The following is a 27,786-nucleotide window of genomic DNA, read 5'->3' as shown; positions in this document are numbered from 1 at the left end:
TGATCTCATAGAATATTAAAAAAGAAATAATGCTGGTGTATATTTTTTAAAAAAAATTCCTATATCCACGATTATATATTTTTATATATACTATAAAAATTATTTATAATTAAAATTAGTTAATTTTCTTTTTTCATATTAAAATAAAAAAAAAAAAAAGTAAAATAAATAAATAATACAAAAATAAAGCTTTTTTATTTTTATTGAGCTTTTTTATAAGTATACACATATTGTCATAATAGACAATAACCACTTACCCTTATTTATAAATAAATTTTTATTTATAATAACTTTAATATAATTATTAAAAAAATAGAATAAATTGTAATTATACTTCGTAATTTTTAAGTTAAAAATATTTCTTTTTGTACTTTTGTTTTTATTCTAAATGTTGCATTTACAATAAAGTATTATTTTTTTTTTTTTAAATAAGTATTACACAATCTTTCTGATTTAAAAAAAAACATATTTACAAAATTTAGTAAAATAAAATATAATTAAAAAATTTCCCTATTTTTTCAATAAAATAATTATGATGGAAAAATAATTCTTAAAAAGAAAACACATGATTCACTATTTATACCTTAATACTAAAAATTAGGGCTTTAAGTTTTAAAAAAAAATCTTTTAAATAATATGATTATTAATTGTATAAATTTTTTTTAAATTAGAAAAAAAAAGTTATTAAAATTTTTTTTTTTTTTGGAATGATAAAATAATGTTATTTTCTATATTTCAATTTATAAAATTGATTTGTATATATATATATATGTCTATTCATAAATAAATATATAATTTTTTTAAAATAATATATAAAAAATTAGCATATAGATTAAAAAAATAAAATAAAATGAAATTATACTATTAATAAATTATTATTAACTGTTCATAAATTTTACGTGTTTTACATGATGTTTGAAAATAAAATAAAAAATAAAGAATACAACAAAAAAAATAAATATTATAAATAGAAAAAAAACTAAACGAGCTCCAATATTTTCATCATTGTCATGAATGTTTGGTACATATCTATAAATGGGTGGTTGCGACATGGCCCCACCGGAATTTCTCATTAAGCTAGTTGATGCTAAGATGTTAAAAAATGTTGATGAATCTAATTGCATATATGATATATTACTTTTATCTTTCATAATTTCAAAATTCATTAAATACTCCTCTATATGTAAATCTTCATTATTTTTATTTCCTTAAAGTTTATAAAAAAGGAAAAAAAGAAAATATGTGAAATATAGAATAATAAATGAAAAATGTTATATCTATATTTATTACCATTTTTTAAATTCCTTTTTAAATTCTTTCTTTGTATAGCACTTACTGATAAAATTCGACCAAAGATAAAAATTATGAAATATAATATTACTGAATTCTTTTTCATTTTTACTTAGATGATTAGTCATTTTATATACTTCGTAGTAGTTTTATAAAAACAATTGTTTTACATTTTAGTTCATTTTAATATGTGCGTGTATTAAAAATTGTCTTTTTTTCTATCTCCCTCTGTATATATATTATTTAATTTTTTTACTTAATTTTTTCATATCTAAGATATATTTTGTATAGAATGATACTTATGTATCTATTTTTATAATATATATATATACTAATAAATTTAAAGAAAATTCTTTTTTTCTTAATTTGCACTAGTAAGCACTAATATAAAATAAAACAAAAATATCTATACACCCAAAAGGTTAAAAAAAATGTATATTTAAAATAAATAATTTTTTTTTTTTAATTACAGATATTAAAAATATTCACATTATATTAAGTCAATATTAATAGAAAATACTTAAGAATTTTTTATTTAATATGTTTATTTACGTAAAAAAAAAAAAAATTATGAAAGATAAAAAAAAAAGTAGATGTTTTAAAAAGAAAATTAATATACAAACACATTTTTTTAAAAAATTGTATACTAAAATAAATATATATTATTAAAGTTTAATATTTTGAAAAAATAGACATATTTTTTTTTTTAGTAAAAATGAATAAATATTTACCAAAAAGATGAAAAAACTTGAAATTTTTTAGAATAATCTTTAAATTGTTCTGGATATTTTGAAAAAATATGAATTAATTTAAGATATTCACTTTTAGAACAAGTATTATATATGCAATATAATATCAGCTTAATGTGTAGTAGCATTTCCTTTTTACTTTTTTCTACTTGAGAAACATTAAAAAAATAATTCTTTAAAAAGGATATTATATTATTAGAATTAACATCATAATTATTTATTGAATTTTCATTAAACTTAGAAGTATTATTATCACATAAATTTAAATTATTTTCGTAAAATATATTAAATAGTAAATGTAATCTATATACTATATCACTGCTGTAAATTTTCATTTCTTTTGAATTTATTTTATATAATATAAATAGACATTTCAATGAATTTATTATAAAATTAATATTGTTAGTTTCCATTAAATAAAAAATGATATTAAGATATTTATATAAAACAAAAGAAAATAAATGGGGATGATAATGAAAACATGCTAAAATATGTTTGGCAATTATTGAGCACAATGCTCTATTGGATACTTTTAAGAAGCATATATGAATTAAATATTCTACTGATTTAATGAAATTTAAATTCATATATTTTGTAACTTTACATTTTATATTAATATAGTTTTTAATAACTTCATTTTGATCATAAAACTTATCATCTATAAAAGTAATTAATACTTCCACTTTTTTGTTAATGTAATTAAAATAATTACGAATATTAATCTTAGATATCATCAAGGAAATAGAAGACAAACACATTTTTTGAACATTTTTAAAAGGGTAATTAATTAATTTAAAACAAATAAATAGTAATTCATTAAAAAAAATTTCTATTTTTTCATTAGTAGAATGAACCTTAAAATGAAAATATGAATTCATGATATCATTACAAAGTTTATTTAAATTTTTTTTCGTTTCATCTGAAATAATATCTTCACTTATTTTAATTTTCTCATCTTCTATATTATCTTTTATGTCTATTTTTATATTACTTTTCAAATAATTTTTCATATTGTTTTTTATACTATTTTCTGTATAATTTTTAATTTTATTTTTATATTCTTTATTAATTATTTTATCTAAATAGTTTATATTTTTATGATTATTAACTATTTGTATTTCTTCTTCATTTTCATTATAATCTTTTTTAATACACTCCAATTTTTTCTCAAATTGAGTAAAATTGGAATACAAGTAAATTTTAGCTAATATAATAATAACATTAAGAATAAAAAAGGAAATATAATTTGAAAATGTATCCATATACTTAAAACTTAGAGTCTTGTATTCATAGCTGTTTTTGAAAACTTTATAATTATAAATAAAGAAGTCATTTTTTTTATATAAAAATTCATTTATATCTTCACTTTTATTATAAGTAAACTTGTCATTAAAAATAAATATATTTACTAAATTAAAAAAATTTAATTCGTCCATATCATCAAAATATAGATATCCCCATATTATTAAACTTTTTAATTTTATAGATATTTGATTGGAGTTTTTAAGTAAAATATCCGAAGTAGTTTTGCAAAAAAATTCATAATTTTTATTTATTTCTTGTTCTATTTCGTTAGGATTTGTTTTTCTTTCACACAAGCTTTCATTTTCATTATTTGCCTTTTTATCTACATTTGTAATTTCCATAATTACTATTTTATTGTTTTTCTTCACCTTCCGAGATAAAATTGGTTCTGATTCCACTAAAAAACTATACCTTTGTTCAAAAAAAGAACGATAATTATATATTATATTATTCATTAAAGTATCTATGTCTTCATTCAAATTTTTATTGATTTTATTTAAGGATAACAAAGAAAAAAAAAAGAAAAAAAAGCAATCATTAGCCTCTCTAAGATAGTTAACTTCAAAATCATTAATTATGTATATATAGTTAAAACAGTAATAATCTGTTTTTTCATTTTTTGGAATCATACTTTGTATATTATTATCTTCTCTTTTTTCATTTTCCTGTTGGTTTTCCATTTTAGATACCCATAATAAAAAATGTGGAGATAAAATTTTAAGTAACAACAGAAAGTTATTTATGTTTATATTTCTGAAATTGTAATTTTTATCATATTCATTTTTATCTAATGAATATTTATTTGTATTAAATGAAAATTGAATATAACTGTACAAAAGAGAAAAGTTGCATTTTTTATAAATTATTTTTATATTTGTTTTATTAATGGTATCATATAAGCATTCTCTATCAAATAAAAAATCACTGTTAGAACAGTTCATATGTAAAAATTGTTCCGAATTTTGAAAGTTATTTATTTCTTCTATATGCTTATTTTTACAGACTAAATTTTCAAAAAAATTATTAATTTCTTTTAAAGCAAATGAGATTTGTTGCACTGTTTCATTTTTTAAATTTTCATTTAAATCATATTTTACATTAGCATATAAATAAATTAACAGAGAATTTAAAAAAATAAAATTAGGTAAATAAATGAAACAATAAAAGTCATATAAGTTTTTTTGAAGTTTACCTAAAAATAATTTATCGTAAGTATCTTTTTTACAGTCTAAATTAATAATCAAATCAATAAGAATACTTTTTATGAATTCTTTTTCGTTATAAAAAATAATTAGTTTTAATGAATATATAAGAAAAAATTCACATAACTTTTTATTTACTTCTAAATTAATTTTATCAAAAAGAAGAAGGATTTTATATAAAAGAAAGACATAATTTTTTATATATAAAAAAATCTTTATATTATCCTTCTTTACAATTTCATTATCTAATTCTTCCAATATATTTTTTTTTAAATTATGATTTTCACATTTCTCTAATACTTTCGAAATAATTAATAGATTATTAGAACATATACATTCAGCTATAGTATCAATTTTTAATTTTTCCTTATCTATTAAATAACATAATTCTAAAAAGTTTAAATCATTTATGTATAATTTAATTTTCTCTTCCATTTTATATTGTTAATTTTAAAATATAAAAATATATAGTTTTAAAATTTTTTATTTACTATAAAAAAAAAAATTTTATTATTTTCTTATTAAAAATTTTTTATATTTAGTTTAATACAATGCCATTAATATTCAACAATAATTTTAAACAAAAAACTTACATCAGAATCTTTGCACTTTAACGACCATACATAAAATTCTTATAGGGTTTAAGAAAAAACATTTTTGTGAGAAATATTTAAAAAAAATGAAAAACAATAAAATATTTAAATAAATAAATATACATATATATATATATATATATATATATATATCTATAAATTAAAACAAATGAATAAGTTCAGAAGAAAAAATTTAAATGAAATAATATTTTTTCAAAAACCATGTTTTGTTTCTTATATTGTCAAGAAGAAAACTGTAAGAAATGGATAAGTTTTTAAAATTATTAAAATTTTCTTATATATTGACATATGAACAAATACCAAAGGTTAAAGGAAAATGCTATTATATATCTAAATGAAAAAAACAAAGAATGTTTGAAAAATAATTTTACTTTTTTAGATTAACCTCTTAAATTTTAATAATAATAATAAAAAAAAAAATACATCAATAAAATTTACACAATATATAATTTTATACTTTAAAAAGAATATGTAAAATTAATGATATATATTAAAAGATATTTTTTTTTTATTGTTTTTTATATTAATAAAAAAAAAATATAATGTATAGTTTTATAAAGATAATAAATATATAACACTTAGGAGAATCCTTAAATATATATAAACAAAAAAAAAAAAAAATAAAATAAAAATTAAAATAAAAATAAAAATGAAAATAAAAGTAAAATAATATTACGAAATAATATTAAAAATAAAGATGTGTGTAATATATTTAAAATTATTCCTTAAAAAATATTACGACAGAGTACTTCTAATTTTTTCAATTTTTGATTTGGCTGAGAAGTCAAAAACTTGATTTCCTATTTGTAAAATTAGTCCACCTAAAATAAACTTATCTGTTTTATATTCTATTAAAGGTTTTAATTCATTCTTTAATTTAAAAACAATTGAATCATGAATTTTTTTTTTGTAATTATTATCAATTTCTTTTGCTGTATAAACAACACATTTTATTTCTTTTTTATCTTTCATAAGTAATAATTCAAATTCTTCTATTATTTTTTGTAAAAAATTCATTCTTTTAGAATCAAATAAGGATTCCAAAAAATTTAATGTTATATTATTAAAGTTATTAAATTTTTTACATTCATTTTTTAAAAAATCTAATTTTTCTTTGCGCTCAATATTTGGTGTGCTTAAAAAGTTAAGAAATGTTCTATCTTTAAGTAAACTGTTTTTAATAAATAATAAATCATTTGCTATTTCATTTATTTTATTATTTCTTTTTCCTACATTATATAATGCTAAACTATATCGTTTTTCTATATTATCTCCCATACATAAAAAGTAATCATCAGTATTTTTTTCTTGTGAACTACTAAAATATCTGGAAAAATTAATGTTTTTTTTAAGGTAATCTACATTTCTTTTACCTAATATATAGAAGGAATAATTATTTTTTAAAACATAATTTGCTATATTTTTGTTTAGTAAATTACTTAAATAACGATAATTACAATAATTAAAAGTTTTCATTTTATATATAATTCAGTTATTCCCAAAAAAAATTTATGAAAAAAAAATACTTAAAATTTTATTTTTATAATAGTTACTATTATATTTTTTTTAATTTATATAATTTTTATTTATTATTATTATTTAGTTAATTCAATAAAAAAAAGAAAAAATGAAATTATATATTTAAAAAAAAAAAAAAAATGTTAAAATTTTAAATACTCTCTTTTATAATTTAATAATAAATTTTAATTAAAAAAAAATATAAATATACATATGTATACATATATATATGTATTTTTTTATGTATATACGAAAAAAATTGTATAATATACAATTTTCTTGATATTTTCTAAAAGAAAAAAATCGTAATTACTTACTTATTTTGTATTTTTTTTAAAGTTTAAAAAAAAAAAATTGTAGTTTTGTTATGTTTTAAAAATGCTTCTTTATTTAAAAAATGTTTACACAAAAATTTTATAAAAAAAAAATTATTTTAACAAAGCATTCTAATGAAAATCAGTTTTAATTTTTAAAAAAGAAAAAAAAAAAAAAAAGGGGAATTATTTAGTGTTTTTATACATTTAAACATTTTAAGAATACATTTAAAAAATAAAATAAAACTATAAAATTATTTTTATGAAAAAAAATGTAAACTTAATTCAAAGAAGGATGATTAATATTTATAAATTTTAGGAGATTTTTTATAACATCAGTCTCTATATATTTTTGAGGTATTAACTCATTCCCACATAAATAATTATATAATTCTTTTTCGGATAAATTAAAAAAATTACTTAAAGTTAAAATATCTTCTTTTTTTAATCTACTTTTTTCGTAATGTAAGAAAGTAGATAAAATATATTGTAATTCTAAATAACCAAAAGTACTACTTTTAAAAAGAATGTTTTCAAAACTTGGACTTTTCTCACAATTTTCACACACATTATATTTATTATTTTTATAAATTCTTATTTTGTTTTTTTGATATTCAGATATTATATTGTAAAAAACATCATTCTTTATATCAACGTCTTTCTTTTTATTAAATATCTTAAAAAGTTTTTTCTTTAGAAACAATTTTTTCTTTATATCTCTAAATTTCGAAGGTTTATATAATTGTACTGTTGTAAAGTAACGTAAAGGTAATTCAATAAATGATATATGATTTATATGATAAATATTCATATTCAAGCAGGCTTATTTATTAAGTGAAATGACAATAGTAAAAATAAAAAGAACTTTTCGATGTATATTGCAAAAGAAAATATATTAAAAAAAAAAAAATATACACAAAGAAATATGCTAATATAAGAAATAAAAGAAATTTAATAATAAAGTTTATTTTTTTTTTTTTCACTATAAAAAAGAGTATTATAAAAAAAAGATAAGAAAAAAAAAAATTTAGAAACAATATTTTTATTGTAATACATTAAATTGTGTTTTATAAAAAATATGCATATATTAAGGAAGCATTGTTTCTTATTTATTGAAGAATTAAAAATTTTTTTTAAATAGAATCTAATTTATTAATTGCTTTTAAAATTTCTTGTATAAAAATATCAGCCTTGTAGTATTTTTTATTATATTATCAAAAATGAAAAAAAAAACATACATATATTTATGTAATATATAGATTAATGAACTTTATATATAAAAAATAAATATTTTATTGTAGGAAGCATGACAGTTATACCAATTTTTTTTTTAAATATATTAAGAATATAAACATTCATTTTAAAGAATTAATAGAAATATATAAAATAAAACTATAAAAGTATTATATTTCTAGTCAAACTTATATATATAAATTTTATATACCTTTTTTTTTTTTTAATGAATAAATTATCGATTAGAATTTTTAAAAACATTAGATTATTACATACGTCTGTATGTCGTATGAATTCAGATGATACAGGTTACAAATAATAAAATGAGATAACAAAAAATTGAAAAAAAAAAAAATGAAAAAAAAAAGAAAAAAAATAATAGAAAGGATAATAGAAAGCATAGGGCATTAAATAATTTGCCAAAAAAAAAATAAAATAAAATAATAATAAAATAAAGTTACGTACGAATAATATTTTCTTTTTATAGGTCCTTTGATAAAGAAGAAAAGGAGATTCTTTGATTTGAAATTGTTTAGACAACATTTAAGAAGACAAAAAACAGAAGAAATAGAACTAGAGAAAAAGGAACTTCTAAAAAGTTGCGCAAAAGAACCTCCAAAAAATTGGGATATTAGAACATTTTTAGAAAAAATAGATATAGGTGAAAATATTGATGAAATAGAAAAATCTTTTAAAAGTTGGCAAGAATTTATCACAATTACCCCCAAAGAATTATTTACTATAGAATGCTTAAGTAATGAGCAAAGAAGAAAATTATGGAAATTTATAAATAAATTTAATTATGGATTATATCCTGAAGATTCATATGATGATTTTGTTAAAAATTTTCAAGCACCTCCTTTAGAAAATGAAAATAAGATTTGGACAACAGAAGATGAACAACAGCTAAAATTTTATTTAAATTATTATGACGTTACTTTTGGGGATCCTTGGTTATATATTTCGTGGAAAATGAAAAGAACTTTTGATGATGTACAAAATAAGTATGTTGAATTAATTTTAAAAGAAAAAAACAAAAAAAGGAAATGTGAAATATGTCTAACTAAATGTACAACACCATTATTAATGAATAGAAAATTTAAATTAGATCCCCCTTTTATTTTTTTTATTCCTTCTTCAATTAACTTCCCCCCTATGACCATATATGATTATTACAAAAAAAAGTATTCAAATGATTTGGATCAAAATATAAGTAAAAATATTAATGAAAATAAATTATGTCAAGAAAAAAATGAAAATTTTCATTTAACTGAAGAAAATTTAAAGAAAGATCCTCTTTATCCATCTTATGCATCCTTTATATTTTCATCAAATTTTTTGCCATTTGTTAATAAAAATTGTTTTTAAAAAAAAATAAATAATGATAATAATAGGAATAATAATTAAAAAATAAATAAATAAATAATAAAACTATAAATTTACGAAAAAAAATAAGGAAAATTAAAATATAGATAAAATATAAAATAAAAAAACAAGTATTTTTTTATTTTCTAACCTTTATTTTGGGGGGGAGAGAGGGAAAGAGGGCCTTTTTATTACCATATTTACATTATTTGCTTTTATTTTCATTAAGTTTTGAATATATATTTTTTTATAATTTTTTTAAGTTTTTCTGATTTTTAAGATGCTCATAATTTTTCTATTTTCACAAATTTTTTGTTAAAATTACTAATTTTTTCTAAAGGTAAATTAGAAAAAAAAAAAAAATTTTTTTTTTGCAATTATTAATCTTTTGATATGATCCAGCTGTCAATTAATTCATATTCATTTTGTGAAATAAAACTTTGAAAAACGGAATTTATAGAAAAACTACCGCATATAAAGCATTCTTCAGTTAATATATCATCAATTTTCATTTCATAAACTAAGGTATCTTTATCCTTTTGATTGATAAGAGAATTTTTGTAATTATGAAGAATGGAAAAAAATTGAAATAATTCTTCCTTAGATTTAGAATTTAAATAAATGTTTAGAGCACAAGCACTATGAAAATAATGATTACATGAAAAGACATAAAATTTTTTATAATAAATAGTTTTATTGCAAATAAAGCATATATCGTTTTTATCTAAAATAATATGTTTTTTTCTAGCATTTTTAATATCCTTGTTTAATAATTCTATTGTTTGTAAATTTTCTTTAATCTCTTCTTTTTTTGCTTTTATTTTTAAATTGTATATACCTAATAAAGAACATATGTCTTTTTTTAAATATTCAATGATGGTATTTTCATTGATATAAGGTAAAATATCATGCAAATTCAATATAGAATTAGAATCTCTTACGAGATTTATTATTTCTTTTACGTTTTTATCATTCAAATTTTTTGAAACATGCTTAATTATCTTAAGAAATAATTTTTTTTTTTCTTCTTCATCATCACACAATAAAACAGCACTTTTAGCAATTTTGTAATCATTTAATTCTAATGACTTATCTACTGCTTCTTCATAATATTTCATTAAGATATAAATATGAGGAATAAAATTTTCTTTTTTTCTTTCTTTTAAAAATCTAATGATAAACAAATAATCAAAATGAGTAGTTGATGATTTTAATCTATTTAAAAAATTTTTTATTTTTTCATTTTCATCTTCTTCTATATATAAAATAAGTAAGCAGTTTATAATATAATTATTCTTCCATGTGCACTCAAATGTATAAACATAATTTTCTTTTTTTTCTAAAATATTATCTTCTATCAATTTATTGGAAGCATATTCTAAAAATCTTATACATGCATTAGTATATTTGAGATATATGTTATTACATTTATTATATTTTTGTTTTTTTTCTTCAGTTCTATTATAGTTTTTAAAAAAGAAAATAACTATGAACATACAAATAATTATATTAGAATAGTCATCAATTAAGTTATCATAAAAAATTAGTAAATCAACAAATTTCTGAGGTTTATGAAGAAATAATATAAAGGCATGTCCTTGTAAAACATCTAATAAGACATTCTGTGGAAATAATATAATTACATTAAATAACAAATTATATTTATTGTTATTAATATAATAATTTATAATATAATTAAAATCATTATTTATATATTTGTATAACAATAAAAAATTAATTTTGTTGAAACTTTGAAATATATCAAAGATAACTTCATTTAGTTGAAAAAAATTCTTAAAATGTTTTAATAGTATTATTATATAAATACATACTTCAAGGCACTTATATGTGTATACAAGTTTATATAATTTTTTCTTGATTCTTATATGATCTTTTTCATAATTTGTATATTTATTGTCATCGTTACTTAAGAAATATTTTTTATATTTTTCTATGTCACTTACAATAAGATTCTCCTGATTTTTTAAAAAATTAAAAATTTCTACGTTTTTCATTTTATATATTTTTAATAAAATATAAAAATTATCACTTTCAGTTATTATTTTTATATTCATTTTTTTCCCTTTAGAAAAATCAAAATTACATTTATTTTCCTTTTTTTCTTCATTATTTATTAGTTTCTCGAAAAATAAAAGGAAATACTTTTTATTATTCTTTATATATTTATTATTTTCTTTAAGTATTTTTATTCCATTAATATAATCATTTGAAATATTTGTAGAATTATTATTATTATCCCTATGATTCTCATTACTATTACTATTATTCTGGTCACTTCTTTTATTTAAATTATTTAAGAAATGATCTTTATCATTCAGTTGATTCATATAATGCTCTGTTTTTTTCTCATGAGTTATATGTTTTATATTAATTTCTCTTTTAATTTCTTTTTTTTTCGTTTCCACATAACCAATATTTTGTTCATCTTCACTTTTATATAACTTATTATAGTTTTCATTTGATAAATCTTGTGAAGTCTCACTTGATTCTTGAATTATATCACTTGATTGATAACAATTTTCACATGATTCTTCTAAACATTCATCTGATTCTTCTAAGAACTGTACTTTTTCTTCTGAACATTCATCTATTTCTTCTAAACATTCATCTAATTCTTCTAAATATTCATCAGATTTCTGTAAATTTTCATTAGAAATATCTAAGCTTTCTTTTGATTCATCTGAAAAATTGGTTAACTCTTTTTCGTTCTCTTTCATTTTACTTTTTGGGTTTTCTAATTGATTATGTGAAATAGTTTTTTCTTTTTCTCCTGGTGTATAATAGTAAGAAGTAATACAATATAAATAATTATATAAATCAATTGAGTAAACATAAAGTTGAATTAACCAAATAAACAAAGCAATTCTTACAATATTACTGAAACAATGAATATTATTATATAAAAAATTGGATAAAAGAAAGTATTGCTTTTTATGCAAAAAAGATATTAACATTTCTTCATTGCTTATATTTGCGTATTTATAATGATCTATTTCATATTTATTATTTTTTAATAAGTACTTTTTTATTTTAATCTTTTCATTATTATTACTAGATTCTAATATCTGTTTGTAATTATTTTTTTTTAAATGCAAATATATCATATCATTATTATTATTTTTATTTATTAAAATTTTAAATATATATTTAGATGTGCTTAACCATATTTGATTATCAAAATTATCTTTCATTATTCTTATAACTTCACCATATGTTTCTATAGATAACGTTTGCTCGTATACCTTTTTAAAATTTACATTGTTAATAATAATTAGTTTTTCTTCTAATAATAAGAAAATGTAAAAATCATTCACACACATATCTACTATAGTAGACACTTTCTTTTCATAATCTTTTAGTTCACTACTTTTTTCATTTAATTTTTTTTTTTTTTTCTGAAAATTAGAATTACTAGAATTATCTCCTATTTTCCCAAATTTATAATTTAAGGATTTATAAAATGAATTGGTAAAAATAGAATTGTTTATATTATCATTTGTAAATATATTTAAATCTAAGAAATTTACAATAACATAATTACTGTCTAAATAAAATTCCTTATTTAATTTCTTGTTATATTCTTCATCCTTACTAAAATAATTATTTCTATAATTTTTTTTTTTGTTTATATATTTTTTACTTCCCTCCTTTATTTCTTCTTTTTCATTAAAATATAAAATATTAATATCACTATCAGAATCATATGATGAAGATGAACAGGATAAATAATCATTTTCCTTAAAATTATCAAATGTTTTATTTTTCGTAAGTCCTAATTTTCTAGTATTATTTCTTAAATATAATTTTTTTTTTTGATTATTAATTTTACTAATAAATATACAACATCCATTCAGCCAAAATAAATAATTTTTATTTCTTATATTTTCAATTTTTAAAATAGAACATAATGAGTCAACGCAGCTTTCATAAACTTTTGTATCTTGACTTGAATTCATAATAAAACTTTTTTCTTTTTTTTTATCTTCACTAAAATTTGATTCACTTTTTTCAGAATTATAAATTTTATTATTTTTTATTGTATAGCTTAATTCATGTAAACTATTGCTAGTAGTAAAATAAATAATTCTTAAGATTTCATTAGTTGTACTAATATTAATATTTATCATATTTATATCAAGAATGGATAATTTTTCGCTGCAGAATATGACTTCATGTTCTTTATTTTTTGCTTTATTGCTTATGTTCATTTCAATTATTTCTCCATCCTTAGTACCTATTATAAATGGAAATGTATTTCTTATTTCAGTATAATTATTAAAGCATAAGCACTTGATATTATATTTTTTTAATTTTAATAAATTTTTTATGATATTATTTTCAAAATGAACATATATATATTCCTTATTTGCTAAGCAAATAAAACCATGATAACAATTATTATCAAAATATATTGACCTTATTTCAGCTTTATTATTCGTTGCTTTTTTATTGTAAAAGTCAACATATGATAATTCATTTTCCTCCACGTAATATTTTATCAGTGTATTATTACATAAAACTATATGCATACATTTATTATTAATACTGAAATGAGTAATTCTATTTTTTAATAAATTTATATTACCATTTTTAATTTTAAATAATTTTAAAATGAATTTTTTGTCTGATTTATTCATTTTCTTAATAATTATTTTTTATTTTATTTATTTTTTTTTTTTTCTGAAATTTTATTTCTACTGAAAAAAGATAATCTCATTTGTTTTCATTATTTGTAACTTCATTTTTATTGAAATTAAATAAGCTTTAAAGATAATAATGTATATTTATAGTAACTATATTTAAGATTAAGATTCCTTCTTTTAAATATTATTAAATAGTGTGCTCTTTTTTTTTTTTTTTTTTTAAGAATGTATGAAAAAACTAAATGGATAAGAAAATAAATATTAAAATAATAAGCAATAACAGTATGTATACATTTGGTAGTGCATTTAATTTTTATGTATTTTTTATTTTATGAAATTCTAAAATATAAAAACATACTATATAAATGTGTTTGTTTATGTATATTTTAAAATTGCTTAATATTTTTTAAAAATATACTTATTAAAAGTGCCCTAATTATTAATGTTAATTGAAAAGTTATGTACATAAACAAAAAAATAAAAATATCTTTGAATAAAGAGAGAAGTTGGTAATATTCCCATAATTAAAAAAATATTATCATAAAAGAATATAAATAAATATAATTTAGAAATTCTTTTTTTTTTAAATCAGTGAAAACTTTTTTAAATAATTATTTTAAAAAAATTTTACATAAAACGCCTTTTTAAAGATTAAGTATATTATTTTTTTTTCTCTCTTTTCTTTAAAGAAAAAATATATATTTCTTTTCATAAAATACAAAAAAATTGATAAAATTATTACATATTATTAATGTTAAAAAATTTCAGAAATACATTGTACAAGAATAATTTAGCAAAAAAAAAAAAATAAATAAATAAATAATAGTAATAAAAAAGTTATATTTTTATTTTTCATAAATTAATTTTTATTTAGTAATATCCTTCTTTTAAGGAGAATGCTCCTTTAATCTGAATGTCTTCACTAATTTTTTTTCTTCCCTGAAAATTCCTACAAACTAAGTAAATTTCTCTTGATTCACTTCTTGAAGCTTTGGGTTTAGCAGTATTAACAAATTGAAAAATTGTTTTTAGATAAGTTTTTAGATTATCTGTTTGACTACCTAGGTACATTTTAACAATATAAATACCACCAATATTTATATACTTTTCCATAAAATTAGTTATTGATAAAGTTAATTCACATGAATTTAAATGATCATCAATTTTATTACCAATACAGGCAACAGCTGCGTCACTTAATATAATGTCAATCTTTCTGCCTTGTAATAATTCTTTTAATTTATTATCAATATTATCTTTTCCTATTTCTCCTTTAATGAAATGTACATTTGGCAAGGGATCCATTATTTTCTTATCAATTGCAATAATTTCATTAGAGTAATTCTTTGTTCTTTCTAAAATAACCTGACACCAACTACCAGGATAACAACCAATATCTAATATTACTTTATTCTTTTTTAAAAAAAGATATTTATTATCTAATTCAATTAATTTATATGCAGCTCTACTTCTATAATTTTCATTTTTAGCTTTTAAAACATATCTATCTGTTATTTGTCTTTGAATCCATTTACTTGAATGATTACTTTTTTTATTAAAAACTTTAGGTAAAGCTTCCTTATATAATCTTATTATATTATTTTGAAATAAAAAATTTTTTTTCTCATTTATGCTTTGTAATATTAATCTCATTTTTTATTTCTTATTAATTTATTACATCACATTCTTACATTTGATTTTTTTTATATTTATTTATTGCATTTTTATAGTGTATTTATTTCTTATATTTATTTTATTTTTTTTTTTTTTTCGGGTTATTTTTTTTTTTAAAATTAATCTACTTTTATTTTCATATTTTTTATTTATATTTAAATACAACTTTTTAATATCATTTTTTTTTTCTTTTTTTTTTTACAAAATGTTTATATATATTTTTTATAATATATGGATACAAGAATTAGAAAAAAATGAAAAATTATTTATGTAAACTTTTTTTTTAAATTCTCATTAAGGAAGAATAATTATTAAATTTCTTATAAATAATTTTATATTCCTCATATAATGATATTAATTTTTGTAAAAGTTTATGAATAGTTTATAAATGTTTTTTTCTTTATGTACAAAGAAAATAAATAATATTTAGTATAAAAAAACATATATATAAATATAAAAGTTTTGTAGTATATAAACTTATGTAGATAATTATTTTGGATAAAGAAAATTAGATAATAGTAATATTAAAGCAAGCAAAAAAAAAAAAAAAAATTGGCTTTTAAATAATATGTATTAGTGATATATAAAAATTAATGATTAAATTGATTTCACATCTGACAAAACGAATTTACTTATTATAAAAAATTGTTTTTTTTAATATATATATATGTATTAAATGATATATTTACTTTTTTACTTTTTTTTTTATATATTTTTTTATTTTTAAATGTATACCAAAAAATAAGTAAACGCATATTTTAAAACATAAATTAATTTTGTTTGTGTAATTTGGCTTTTAAGAAGAAAAATCGTAAAACATATATAAAATAAGATCAGAACTTTTCTTAAAAATATATTTATGCATATAATTTAAATAATAATAGCACACTTTAATGTTTACCATATTAACTAATCCACTAAATTTTTTTGTAAAAAGCATTTTCTTATGATATAATTTAAATGAAATAGATATATTTTTAAGACAAGATAATATATAAATAATCAGAATAGTTTGAATTTGTATTTTATATTTTATCTATAATAGATTAAAAAAAAGAAAAGAAAGAAAAATGGGATTCTTCAGAAATAACAGAAAACCAAGTTACAATAGAAACAACGAAAATGAAATGAAATTAGATAAGATAATTTTGAGTGGTATCTTTTATAAGTATTGTGAAAATGATTTAGTAATTAAAAATAAATTAGAAAATTTAGTTCCTTATTTTAATGGTAGGATCTTTTTGGAAAATAAAGAAGAAATAGGAAAAGTAGATGAAATTTTGGGACCAATTAATGAATTTTATTTTTCTGTTAAATTAAAAGAAGGAATAAGAGCAAAATCATTTTCATCTGATACAAAATTTTTTATTGATTCATCACAGACACTACCCTTAAGTAGATTTTTACCGCAAAGTAAAAAAGTAGAAAATACACCTAAAAAAAAAAAAAAATCAAATAGAGATAAAAAGAAGAATAATTTGAATACTAATATTAAAAAATCAAATAATTTCTCTTTTAGAGGAGGAAACAGAAACAATAGAAATAATAGAAATGATAGAAATAATAGAAACGATGGAAATGATAGAAATGATAGAAATGATAGAAATGATAGAAATGATAGAAATGATAGAAATAACAGAAATAATTTCAAAAATAGATCAAATAATAGTCATAAATTTTCTAATCGAAGAGGAAGATTTTAAAAATGAATTAAATCCTTTACTTAAAATTTTTGTTTTTTGTACAAATTAATGTATATTCCATAAAATTTTTCAATTCTCAAATGCTTCCTTTATTTTTATAATTTTTTTTTTTTAGCACATAAATATATATATATAATATTATAAAATAATTTTTTTTTTTTTTTTTTTTTTTTTTTTGTATATATTTTTTTTATTAAATTTTATATGAAAATTATTCGCATATATATGAATTTTGTGTTTCATTGAAATGAATTTTATTTATATTAAAACAAGACTATAATGGAATAATTTTTTTATAATTATTAAAAAAATGTTGTTCTTTATAAATACTAAAAAAAACTTTAATTTTCATAATTATTATTATTTTTTACAACTACCTTTTTTATAATTTACTTTTTTTTTTTTATTTCTACATACTTTTAATTTTCAATTTTACTATTTTTATTTTTTCTTGTAGTATTTCAATGATTTTTAATTTTCAAATAAAGTCTTATATAACTTAAAAATATATTAAATAACCCATTTTTTATATTTTTCCTATAATTTTTATTAAAAATAAAAAATATTTTTTTATAAAACTAAAAACAAATAAAAAAAAAATTTCTATTAAATTACTTAATAAAAGTTTTTTTATTTTTATCAATAAAACATATATATATATTTATTTATTTCCAGTATAATGTTTAGGAAGTAAATACATTTATTATTTTAATTAATAAAAAAGAAGAAAAGAAAAAAAAAAATAAACAATTTTAATATTTATTTTTTTTTTTTATTATTAATCGCTCTTTTTTTAATTGGACAAATTTTCTCAGGTGTGTTTGATTTGTTTATTTGAGTATGTTTTCTTTTATTAAAACTATTTTCTATGCGTACATATATTTTACTTTCATATCCTTTATTTTTTATGAATTTTTTTTTCAGTACTCCTTCTTTTATTAGTCTATCTAACAATGGTTTTGACAATATTGGGTATATGCCTAATCCTTTAGTAATTATTTCTTTATTAACATATTTTGTCTTTAAGCATAAATTATATACATCGTCATACAATTTCTGTATATCATTATTTATGTTATTTATATTGCTAGTATGTTGTTCTTCATTTATATCACTTTTACTCTTACTGTTTTCCTTTTTTTTAGATTCAACATCATTTTTTCTACTATTTTCTTTTTTTGCTTCTTCAATATTATCAATTTCACTTAAGTGATCTGAAGCAAGTTTTTTTTTTGATGATGATACAGGAATTTTCTCACTATTTTTTTTTTGTGAAGTTTTATTTTCAATACTTTCTTTTTCCTCACTCTTTCTATCAACAAATTTATAAAACTTACAACCATTTCTTTGAATAATTTGATCATCTACTAATTTGTGTAGGACTTTATCTATATCATAATTTGATGCATTTGGAAATTTTAATTTGATTTTCGATTTACTTAAAATTTTATATCTTGTAATATATGCTCTTATTTTTTGAAGCAATTTTCTTTTATATTTTATGCACAAAGATTTATCAATATAATCCTTTTTTGTTGAACTAGTATTCTCCTTTTTAGTATCTTTATCTATCTTTATTAATTCATTTTCTTTATGTGAATTAACAGAATTATAATTATTTTTTATATCAGTTTGTTTGGTGTATGAACTGGAATCTTCTAAATTATTTAAACATAACTGATTTGGAATATCTTTAGTATTATTTTGAATTAAGTTAGAATTATTTAATTCTTTGCTTGCATTATTTTTAGAATTCAATGAAATATTCTGTTTACAGTAACTATTATATTTCCTTGGTAGAAGTTTATCTGAATTCATATTATTTAAATAAATACTATTATTCCCCGATATATTTTTATTCATAATTAAATAATTTTCATTATTTCTGTTACTTATGTTTTCTTTTTCTGAAGAATCTTTTTCTACTTTTACATAAAACTTCTCATCATTAATCTTATTTTTTTCTGACAATATTTGTTCTGATTTAACACACCATTCAACGTTATCATTTCTATCATTACGTTTAATGTCATTGATATAATCATCATTATTGACAACTTTGGATAACGGTGTAATTTCCGCGTTAGAAAATGATAAATTAGATAAATTATTTTTAATATTTTTTTTATTTTTATTGATAATTTTATTATCTATTTCCCTCTTTCCTTCATTATCATAAGAAATATTATCATCATCTATAATGATATACTTTTTAAAATCATGTAAGCAGTTTTTACTTTGTTGTAACATTTTCTCATTTGAATGATTGTATTCACCTTCTTCATCTCTTTCATCTTCATATTCATTATCATCATCTAGTATTTCAATATGTGATTCTTTACCTTTTTGTTTGTTATAACTACTTTTAATATCATAAGAATAAGAATCATTATATCTTAAATTATTACAAGTTGTATTAACAATAATTGATAAAAAATGATGCCCTGTATCAATTTTCCCAACATAATCTTCATTAGGTATGCTAATAAATTTTAGTAAATCTTTACTGTCTGGATTTCTAAAATATGGAGGTTGATAGTTAGATGGTACTATTTCATCATAATATAATAACTTCATTGATAGATATGTTCTCTCAGGTAAAGGATTTAATGTTTGAGTTAGCAAAACTAATGATCTTAGTAATTCATATGTTTTTTCTTTTGCATCTTTTTTTAAATATAAAGATGTTTCGTTTTTCTTTTTATTTAATAATCTTTCTTTTATGTTTTTTAATCTATTTATATTAGAATTATTTTTTTTTTCGTTCAAATCATTATTATTATTATTTGATGTTTCTAAAGAGATACCAATTTCTCCTCCTCTTATTGTATTATAAGAAAAACTAAATTTGTAGCATTCAATAGTATTATCATATATATCATTTATATCTAATATTAATATTCTCAAATATTCTTTTTCTATTGCATCAAAAACTCCTTTTTCTAACCAATTTATTATCATATTAGCTTGCGGATTTATTGGTAAGAGTCTTTTTAATTTTAATTCTTGAATACATACTTCTTCATAAGCATTTTCTTCAAATAAGTTTCTTAAATATGTAACTAAACTTATTCCCAATTTAATTATATTTTTTAACATATTCACAGAATCTTGTTTTGTTAGTGCTTCATTTTGTGTATGAGTTCTAACAGACATACGAGAAATCATTTTTTCCCTTTTGTATAAATAAATGTTACAATTATTATTTAAAAAAACAAAAATTGGGAAATATATTAATGTAAATTAATTTTATATGAGAATATATATATGTATGATTTAAAAAAAAGAAGAAAGTTATAATATATTTTAAAAAAAATTCAGCAGAACTATGCTATTAAAAAAAATTAAATAAACAAGTATAATTTTTATTTTTTTTATTACAAAAAACATATATAGCTTTTACTAATATAGTTAAATTTGTATAGACATTTTTATATATATGAAGGAAAAATTAAATGTTTCAATTTTTTGACAGAATAAAAGTACAAAAATATATACATTTATATGCTTACACATATATATATATAAGAATAACACTTTATAAAAGACAATAAAAGTAATAATGTAAGAAAAGTGTTAAACGACCTATTATTATCAAAAAAAAAATATAATATATATTAGTATGACAAAAATTATTTAGAAAAAATTTAATTACAAATTTGTTAATTTTAAAAAAATGAAAATGAAAAATCACATAAGTATTTGTTTTTCAATTTACATTTCTTAACCTACATAACTGAATTTTTTTTTTTTTTAAATTGTTCCATGTTATACAAAAAAAAAAAAATTAAAAAAAAAACTTATCTAAAAAAGAAAAAAAAACAGAATATTATAAAATTAAAAAATACAAAGGAACAAAAAAATAAAAATATGAAAAGAATAATAGTTATAAATTAGAAATAAATTATTGTATCAATTTGAACTGATTGCAAAAAGAAAAACTAAAACAATAATAAAACATAACAATCCAATTCATCTAATTCAATCATAGAATAATAAAAATACTATTAATAAAAAAATTAAGGAAAATAATATTAATTATAATCATAAAAAACAAAATTACATAAATTTGATATATAAATATGAAATACACAAAAAAAAATTATAAGATTAAATATGGATCAATGCAAAAAAAAAAAAAAAAAAAAAAAAAAAAGAAAAAAATAGAAAACAAATAATAATAAATTTATATAAAAACTTTTTTCATAAATTTTAACAGCATAGAATATGAAACAGCTTATTCATATTTTAAAGATTTTAAATAAAAAAGTAAAATTATAAAATAGCAAAAATACTTCAGCATAGAATATTATTGTGCAAAGTTTTATTTTTTTTTTAGTTATAATTAATAATATAAATTTCTCTTAAATACATTGATATTTACTTTTATCATTATATTATATTTTCATTTTAATTACAATTAAAATTTAAAAATAAAATATTTAAATCAAATGAAATTTCATTCAAAAAGAAATGTGACTTTGTAGTAATAAATAAAAATATGCTAATATAAAGGAGAGCTTTCCAATTTTAAATATACAGAATTATATTTTAATACTTTGTTCATTTTTTATTTTAATTAAATGTTATATATATATATACATAAAAACTTTACTAATTATTTTTGAACATAAAATGAAATTAAAAAAATAAAAATTTTTTAAATTTTGGCTTTTCTATATAATAAAATAAAAGGACTATTAAATAAAATGAATATGGTTATACTCTTTTTTACGAAAATAGGAAAATAATTTTTTTATTCTTTTTTTTTTTTTTTTAACAATGGAAGAAACTGTTCAAAAAAAGAGAAAATCAAGATGGGGAGAAGCAGAAAAGAAAAATACTAATAATGAAGATAACTCAAATAAGCCTCTTAGTATCTTAGAAGACTTAAGTTTAGCTTGTAACTCAAATTTAATTAATCCAACAAGCGTATCACAATTTCCAAATAATTTTAATTTATCCTCCCTATCTTCTACTATTCATTTAAATATCCTAAAAGCAACGGAAGCAGCAAAATTAGCTATAGAAAAAGTGAAAAGAGCCAGTAGATTTAAGGATGATATAAAACAAAAAATAAAAAAAGTAGATTTTTTGCCAAAACCATTAAAATTTGATGAACAAGGAAGAGAAATAGATGAAGAAGGAAATGTTATTAATGTAAAACCTGTTACATATTCTACTTTAAAAGTTAATATTAACAAATTAGAAGAAAATAATCTTTTAAAAAAAAAAAATATATCATCAAATAAATGTGAAGATACTCTGAATGAAGATTTTAAATGGTTTGATTCAAGAATAAAAAATACTTCAAAAAAAAAAAAAAAAAATGCATTTAATTTTATTACACCTGGTTCTATAATAAAACAAGAAGCATCTTCCAAAAATTATAATAATAAATTTCAACTAGGTTTTGATTTAAAAAAAATTATTCAAGAAAAAAAAAAAGTACAGTCTTTTCAAGAATTATCTTTAAATTTTTTGAATAAAAATGCAAATCCCAATATTAACCCTAATTTAATAGATATAAATAATAAAAAAATAAATCAAAAAAAAGAATGGAAAGATGATGAAAGATATGACATAATAGAAAAATGGGATATGGTCTTATTTAAAAAGATAGAAAATAAAGAAAATTTAAAGGATTATATTATTAAGCAAACATCTATTTGGAAGAACAAATTAAGTGCTCTTGAGCATAAGAAAAATGGAAAATATGATAACAATAATGATATAGATGAAAGTAGCAAAGAAGGAAAAATAATTATTAAAGAAACTTATTTCAATAATGATACCTATGTAAAAGTAAATAGCTTGCTAAATTATTATAATATATTATTATTGGAAAATAATGAAATTATAATTAAGAATGATTTGTACAAGATAAATATGAAAAAAATTACAAGTTATATAGAACACCCTGTACCTTTAAACGAAGATAAAAAAGATTCAATTATTACTCCACATATGTACTTAACGCCTATAGAAAGAAAAAAATTAAGAAAAAGAAAAAGACAAGAAAAGGAAAAAGAAAAACAAGATAAAATAAGAATAGGTTTAATTCCTCCACCCCCACCTAAGATGAAGCTATCTAATTTAATGAGAGTTTTAGGTGATAATGCAGTTGCACATCCATCAAAGATAGAATTAGAAGTAAGGCAGCAAATGAAAGAAAGAGAATTAAGACATTATGAACAAAATCAACAAAGGAAATTAAATCCACAAGAAAAAAGTAAAAAACAAATTAACAAATGGAAATGTAACCCAAACGAAGAAAATGATGTTTTAGTTATTTATATAACAAACCTATCTAATAAAAAACATATATTTAAAATTGATATAAATGCTCAGCAACTGCATTTGACAGGAGTATGCTTTATGACAGTGTTATATAATTTCATAATTGTGGAAGGAAAACATATTTCTATCGAAAGATACAAAAGGTTAATTTTTAGAAGGATAAAGTGGAATGAAAATGAAGATGAAGAAGAAGATGAAGAAGGAAAAGAGGATGAAAATAAAATTAATGATGATTTTGATAATGGTGGCAATTTTCAAAATGACATGCCAAATATGAATATAAACCAAGTATGTAACTGTAGTTTAATATGGTCTGGGACTGTAAAAAAAAAAAATTTTCTTAATTGGAAAATGATTGTTGCAAAGACCGAATCTGAAGTAACTGATTATCTCCAAGAGCATGATGCATTACATTATTATCACATAGTTAAAAAACATAGAGATATACTTCAAGATATTTAAAACATAGTAAACTATAAAAATTAGAATGAACACAAATATACATATTTTGTGCATAATTCATTCAGGAACTTTTTTTTACAATTTTTTAATATTTTAATTGTAAACTTTAATCCTGGAAATGTACATTTTACTTTTTTTTTAAATTATATATTTATCCATTTTATTTCATTTTTTTCCAATTTTTTTTTTTTTTTTTTTTTATTAAACGGGAAAAAAATTTAAACAAAATAGAACAAAGATATATTAAAAATACAAGTTCAAAAAAATTATGAAAATAAAAAAAAGAAAAAAACTTGCATAACCTCTCATGAAAAAATTAAAAATATAGAATAACCAGAGTCATCTATAAAAAAAAAAAAGTATAAATAAATTTTGTTCATTTTATATATATATTTATTTATTTATTTAAAAAAATAAATATACATGTATTATATATATATTTCTTACATCATCAACGGTGTCAATTTTTGCCCATCTTTTCCAGGATTCTTTTATTATTTCTTCTAAAAAGAAAAAAGAAAAAAAACATTTTTTTAAATATTTTAAACATACGAACATTTATTTTATTTACATTATGTAATAAAATTCTTTTAAAATTATGAACTGTTCATAAGAAAAAATATACAAAATAATTTTTTTCTTTTTATTTTACAAACCCATAGCAATATGTACTTTTTTTTTTCTTTTTTTTGAAACCATTTGCACACATTCTTCGCTGCTAATGAATTCCCAAATTCCATCAGTAGCTACAATAATAAATTTATCTTCATCAGATTTATCCAATATTTTTATGGTAGGCTCACAGGTAACTCCTATAAAAGACGAAGTTATATCACCGATAGCTCTGCTCATAGCTAAACCTGGATACATTTCATCTTTAACAAATACTCTATAAGAAACATCACCTTGCAATTTTTTTACTTCTCCACCGAAAGCTACAATTCTATCTTTTTCTAATTTTAAGGATGGCTTATGATCTTCAGTTATGTTGTATGCTCTAAATTTATTTGTTTGAAGACTTTGTTTTCCCATAACAGCTCTACTATCCCCTGTGTGTGCTGAATAAATTTTTTTTGTTAAAAAATTATATAAAATTATTGTACATGTTGTTCCACTTAGATTATAGTCAATAAAATTTATATTAATTGGATTTATATTATTGTTTATACAATAAGAATAATTAACTAAATAACAGTTAATCATATAAAATAATGTTTTCATAGTACGAACAGGATTTTCAAATATTTGTTCAATATTATATGAAAATAATAAAGGAAGTACTACATGAACAAAATTGCTTATATCATGACCTGATGGTCCATGACCATCAAATACCATAATTAATATCCATTCATTTGTTTGAATAATCGTAAAATCATCTTGATTTGGGAAATCTAGTTTCTTCCCTTTTTTGCATGCAACGGATATTTCTGCATCACAGGTATATGAGGGGGATTTATAAAAAAAGGTATTTTTATCTTGAAAAGGTTTCATATCTCTTTGATAAAAGCGATATGCTCCCATAACTATAAAATTTATTTCTAAGTCTGGTAAATTATTATCACAGTTTATTTGAGTGATATCTCTATGTAACCAATCATTTCTATCAATTGATTCTACAATTTTAGAAAAGGAACATTTTTCTTTTTTTTTTTTTAGTTCATATTTAAAAATTTTTTTTTGATTTTTTTCATCTTTAAAAGAATTTTTTTTTTTAAAATAAGTAGTTCTGTATTTTTTTTTTAATTTATTACACTTATTTTTTATATATTTTTTCAATAAAGTAAAATCATTTTTTAAAAAACTGTCAACAATCTCTTTTGGGAAAGTTGGAAACTTAATGATATCATGACTTACATTTAATGAGTTTATTAAAAAATATCTTTCCTTTTTATTTTTATCAAGCATGTCAACAATATTATTAGCATTAAAATAAAGAAATAAGCTAAATAAAAAAACAACAATTATATCAACATCTCTAATATCATTTAATATCATACTACTATACTTAATATTAAGTAAATTTTCGTGTTTATTCTTTTTGAATAAAATATCTCCGTTAACTGAACTTTTATAAAATGAATTTACATCAGATGACATATCTAATTTTTGGTTATAATAATCGTTAGATTCATCATCATATAAATAATTTGAATTGCTATTTTTTTTTTCCTCTTCATAGTAAGAATTTAATTTACAATTATTGCTGATATTGGTTTCTATTTTTCCTTTCTCTTTCATTTTTTTTTTCATTCTTTCCTTTTTTTTTTCCTTTTTTTTTTTTTTCCCTTTTATTTGCTGCTTTTCACCTTTGTTATCTTCTTCATATGTTATATATTTCTCATCCTCATTTTCATTATATTCATCAATTTCATTGTATTCATGATATTCATCATCTTCACCGTTTTCATTATTTTCTATATTTTTTTTTTTCTTTTTATTGTCTTCTTCATTTAGTTTATCTTCAATATTAAGTTTTTTTTTTTTATGTGTAATACTATTAATTTCTTTTGTTTCCTCTTCTTTTATGCAAGATGCGTAGCTAATAACAGATTTTTCAATTTCGTTATTTGAATATAAATCTAAAGGCAATAACTTTTTATTTTTTAATTTAAATTTTGAATAATTTATAAAAGAAATACAATTACCCATAATTATATAAAAAAAAAAAAAAATATATATGTATATATATATATATATATTGTAAAATAATAAAAAAATATAGAAAAATATAATTTACACAAAAAAAACAAAAACAAAAACAAAATGTTTACATATGCAGTAAAACCGTAGAGTAAAAAAAAGTATATCTAAACATAATGATAATAAAAAAGTAAAAATATATATAAATAAAAGATACATAAGTAAATATATTGAAAAACATAAAATAATTTATGTAAATAAATGGAATCATAAATAATAATATAATATCTATATCTATAAAAAATGAAAATGAAATAAAAAAAAAAAAATTATATAAACAAATAAAAGTCTATTAAACTGTGGAATTAAAAAGGATAATATATATATGCATAGATATAATACAACTTACATTAAAAAAAGGAAAAGAAAAAAGACAATGACAAAAAACAAAAAAACAAAAAACAAAACATAAAAATATTAGGTATATTAGAAAACTATTATTTAAAATTAAGTATAAAAAATTATAATAAAATAATATACAATGTAGAAATATTCTCTGTCTAATTTATTTTATATATATATATTAATAATTCTAACATTCATTTTAAATAAATATTTAAAAATGGAGGAAAATTAATGTTTCAGTGCTTAATAATAATATAAAATATATTTTTATAATTTAAAATAAAATAAAAATTATTAAAAAAAGATAAATTAATTTTTTTTTAATAAATAAGTTAGTATTTCGTA

The 27,786-nt window shown here is 18.2% G+C and overlaps 11 protein-coding genes across 11 annotated transcripts; 3 read left to right on the top strand and 8 right to left on the bottom strand.

Annotated features, from left to right (window-relative positions):
• Positions 1-878: 878 nt before the first annotated feature.
• On the bottom strand, positions 879-1,396 carry PRELSG_1408000 (conserved Plasmodium protein, unknown function; the record flags this gene model as incomplete). Its single annotated transcript, XM_028679127.1, has 2 exons — positions 879-1,207; positions 1,291-1,396. The coding sequence occupies 2 exons, from the start codon at positions 1,394-1,396 to the stop codon at positions 879-881; spliced, it is 435 nt and encodes a 144-aa protein (XP_028534871.1).
• A 621-nt stretch (positions 1,397-2,017) lies between these two features.
• On the bottom strand, positions 2,018-4,981 carry PRELSG_1407900 (conserved Plasmodium protein, unknown function; the record flags this gene model as incomplete). Its single annotated transcript, XM_028679126.1, has 1 exon — positions 2,018-4,981. The coding sequence occupies one exon, from the start codon at positions 4,979-4,981 to the stop codon at positions 2,018-2,020; it is 2,964 nt and encodes a 987-aa protein (XP_028534870.1).
• Positions 4,982-5,895: 914 nt separating this feature from the next.
• On the bottom strand, positions 5,896-6,636 carry OSCP (mitochondrial ATP synthase delta subunit, putative; the record flags this gene model as incomplete). The annotated part of the gene is made up of 1 exon (XM_028679125.1): positions 5,896-6,636. One exon carries the CDS (start codon positions 6,634-6,636, stop codon positions 5,896-5,898), a length of 741 nt encoding a protein of 246 aa, XP_028534869.1.
• Positions 6,637-7,272: 636 nt separating this feature from the next.
• PRELSG_1407700 (conserved Plasmodium protein, unknown function) lies at positions 7,273-7,803 on the bottom strand (the record flags this gene model as incomplete). The annotated part of the gene is made up of 1 exon (XM_028679124.1): positions 7,273-7,803. One exon carries the CDS (start codon positions 7,801-7,803, stop codon positions 7,273-7,275), a length of 531 nt encoding a protein of 176 aa, XP_028534868.1.
• A 648-nt stretch (positions 7,804-8,451) lies between these two features.
• On the top strand, positions 8,452-9,593 carry PRELSG_1407600 (conserved Plasmodium protein, unknown function; the record flags this gene model as incomplete). The annotated part of the gene is made up of 2 exons (XM_028679122.1): positions 8,452-8,533; positions 8,713-9,593. 2 exons carry the CDS (start codon positions 8,452-8,454, stop codon positions 9,591-9,593), a joined length of 963 nt encoding a protein of 320 aa, XP_028534867.1.
• A 377-nt stretch (positions 9,594-9,970) lies between these two features.
• PRELSG_1407500 (conserved Plasmodium protein, unknown function) lies at positions 9,971-14,248 on the bottom strand (the record flags this gene model as incomplete). Its single annotated transcript, XM_028679121.1, has 1 exon — positions 9,971-14,248. One exon carries the CDS (start codon positions 14,246-14,248, stop codon positions 9,971-9,973), a length of 4,278 nt encoding a protein of 1,425 aa, XP_028534866.1.
• An 876-nt stretch (positions 14,249-15,124) lies between these two features.
• On the bottom strand, positions 15,125-15,907 carry PRELSG_1407400 (ribosomal RNA methyltransferase, putative; the record flags this gene model as incomplete). Its single annotated transcript, XM_028679120.1, has 1 exon — positions 15,125-15,907. The coding sequence occupies one exon, from the start codon at positions 15,905-15,907 to the stop codon at positions 15,125-15,127; it is 783 nt and encodes a 260-aa protein (XP_028534865.1).
• Positions 15,908-16,998: 1,091 nt separating this feature from the next.
• On the top strand, positions 16,999-17,631 carry GAR1 (H/ACA ribonucleoprotein complex subunit 1, putative; the record flags this gene model as incomplete). The annotated part of the gene is made up of 1 exon (XM_028679119.1): positions 16,999-17,631. The coding sequence occupies one exon, from the start codon at positions 16,999-17,001 to the stop codon at positions 17,629-17,631; it is 633 nt and encodes a 210-aa protein (XP_028534864.1).
• A 759-nt stretch (positions 17,632-18,390) lies between these two features.
• PRELSG_1407200 (HORMA domain protein, putative) lies at positions 18,391-20,787 on the bottom strand (the record flags this gene model as incomplete). The annotated part of the gene is made up of 1 exon (XM_028679118.1): positions 18,391-20,787. One exon carries the CDS (start codon positions 20,785-20,787, stop codon positions 18,391-18,393), a length of 2,397 nt encoding a protein of 798 aa, XP_028534863.1.
• Positions 20,788-22,413: 1,626 nt separating this feature from the next.
• On the top strand, positions 22,414-24,393 carry PRPF3 (U4/U6 small nuclear ribonucleoprotein PRP3, putative; the record flags this gene model as incomplete). The annotated part of the gene is made up of 1 exon (XM_028679117.1): positions 22,414-24,393. The coding sequence occupies one exon, from the start codon at positions 22,414-22,416 to the stop codon at positions 24,391-24,393; it is 1,980 nt and encodes a 659-aa protein (XP_028534862.1).
• Positions 24,394-24,709: 316 nt separating this feature from the next.
• Positions 24,710-27,045, bottom strand: PPM6 (protein phosphatase PPM6, putative; the record flags this gene model as incomplete). The annotated part of the gene is made up of 3 exons (XM_028679116.1): positions 24,710-24,736; positions 24,841-24,896; positions 25,050-27,045. 3 exons carry the CDS (start codon positions 27,043-27,045, stop codon positions 24,710-24,712), a joined length of 2,079 nt encoding a protein of 692 aa, XP_028534861.1.
• Positions 27,046-27,786: the final 741 nt, after the last annotated feature.

The sequence above is a fragment of the Plasmodium relictum genome (assembly GCF_900005765.1).
Source record: "Plasmodium relictum strain SGS1 genome assembly, chromosome: 14".
NCBI lineage: Eukaryota > Apicomplexa > Aconoidasida > Haemosporida > Plasmodiidae > Plasmodium > Plasmodium relictum.
This window is presented reverse-complemented; position numbering and strand designations above follow the sequence as displayed.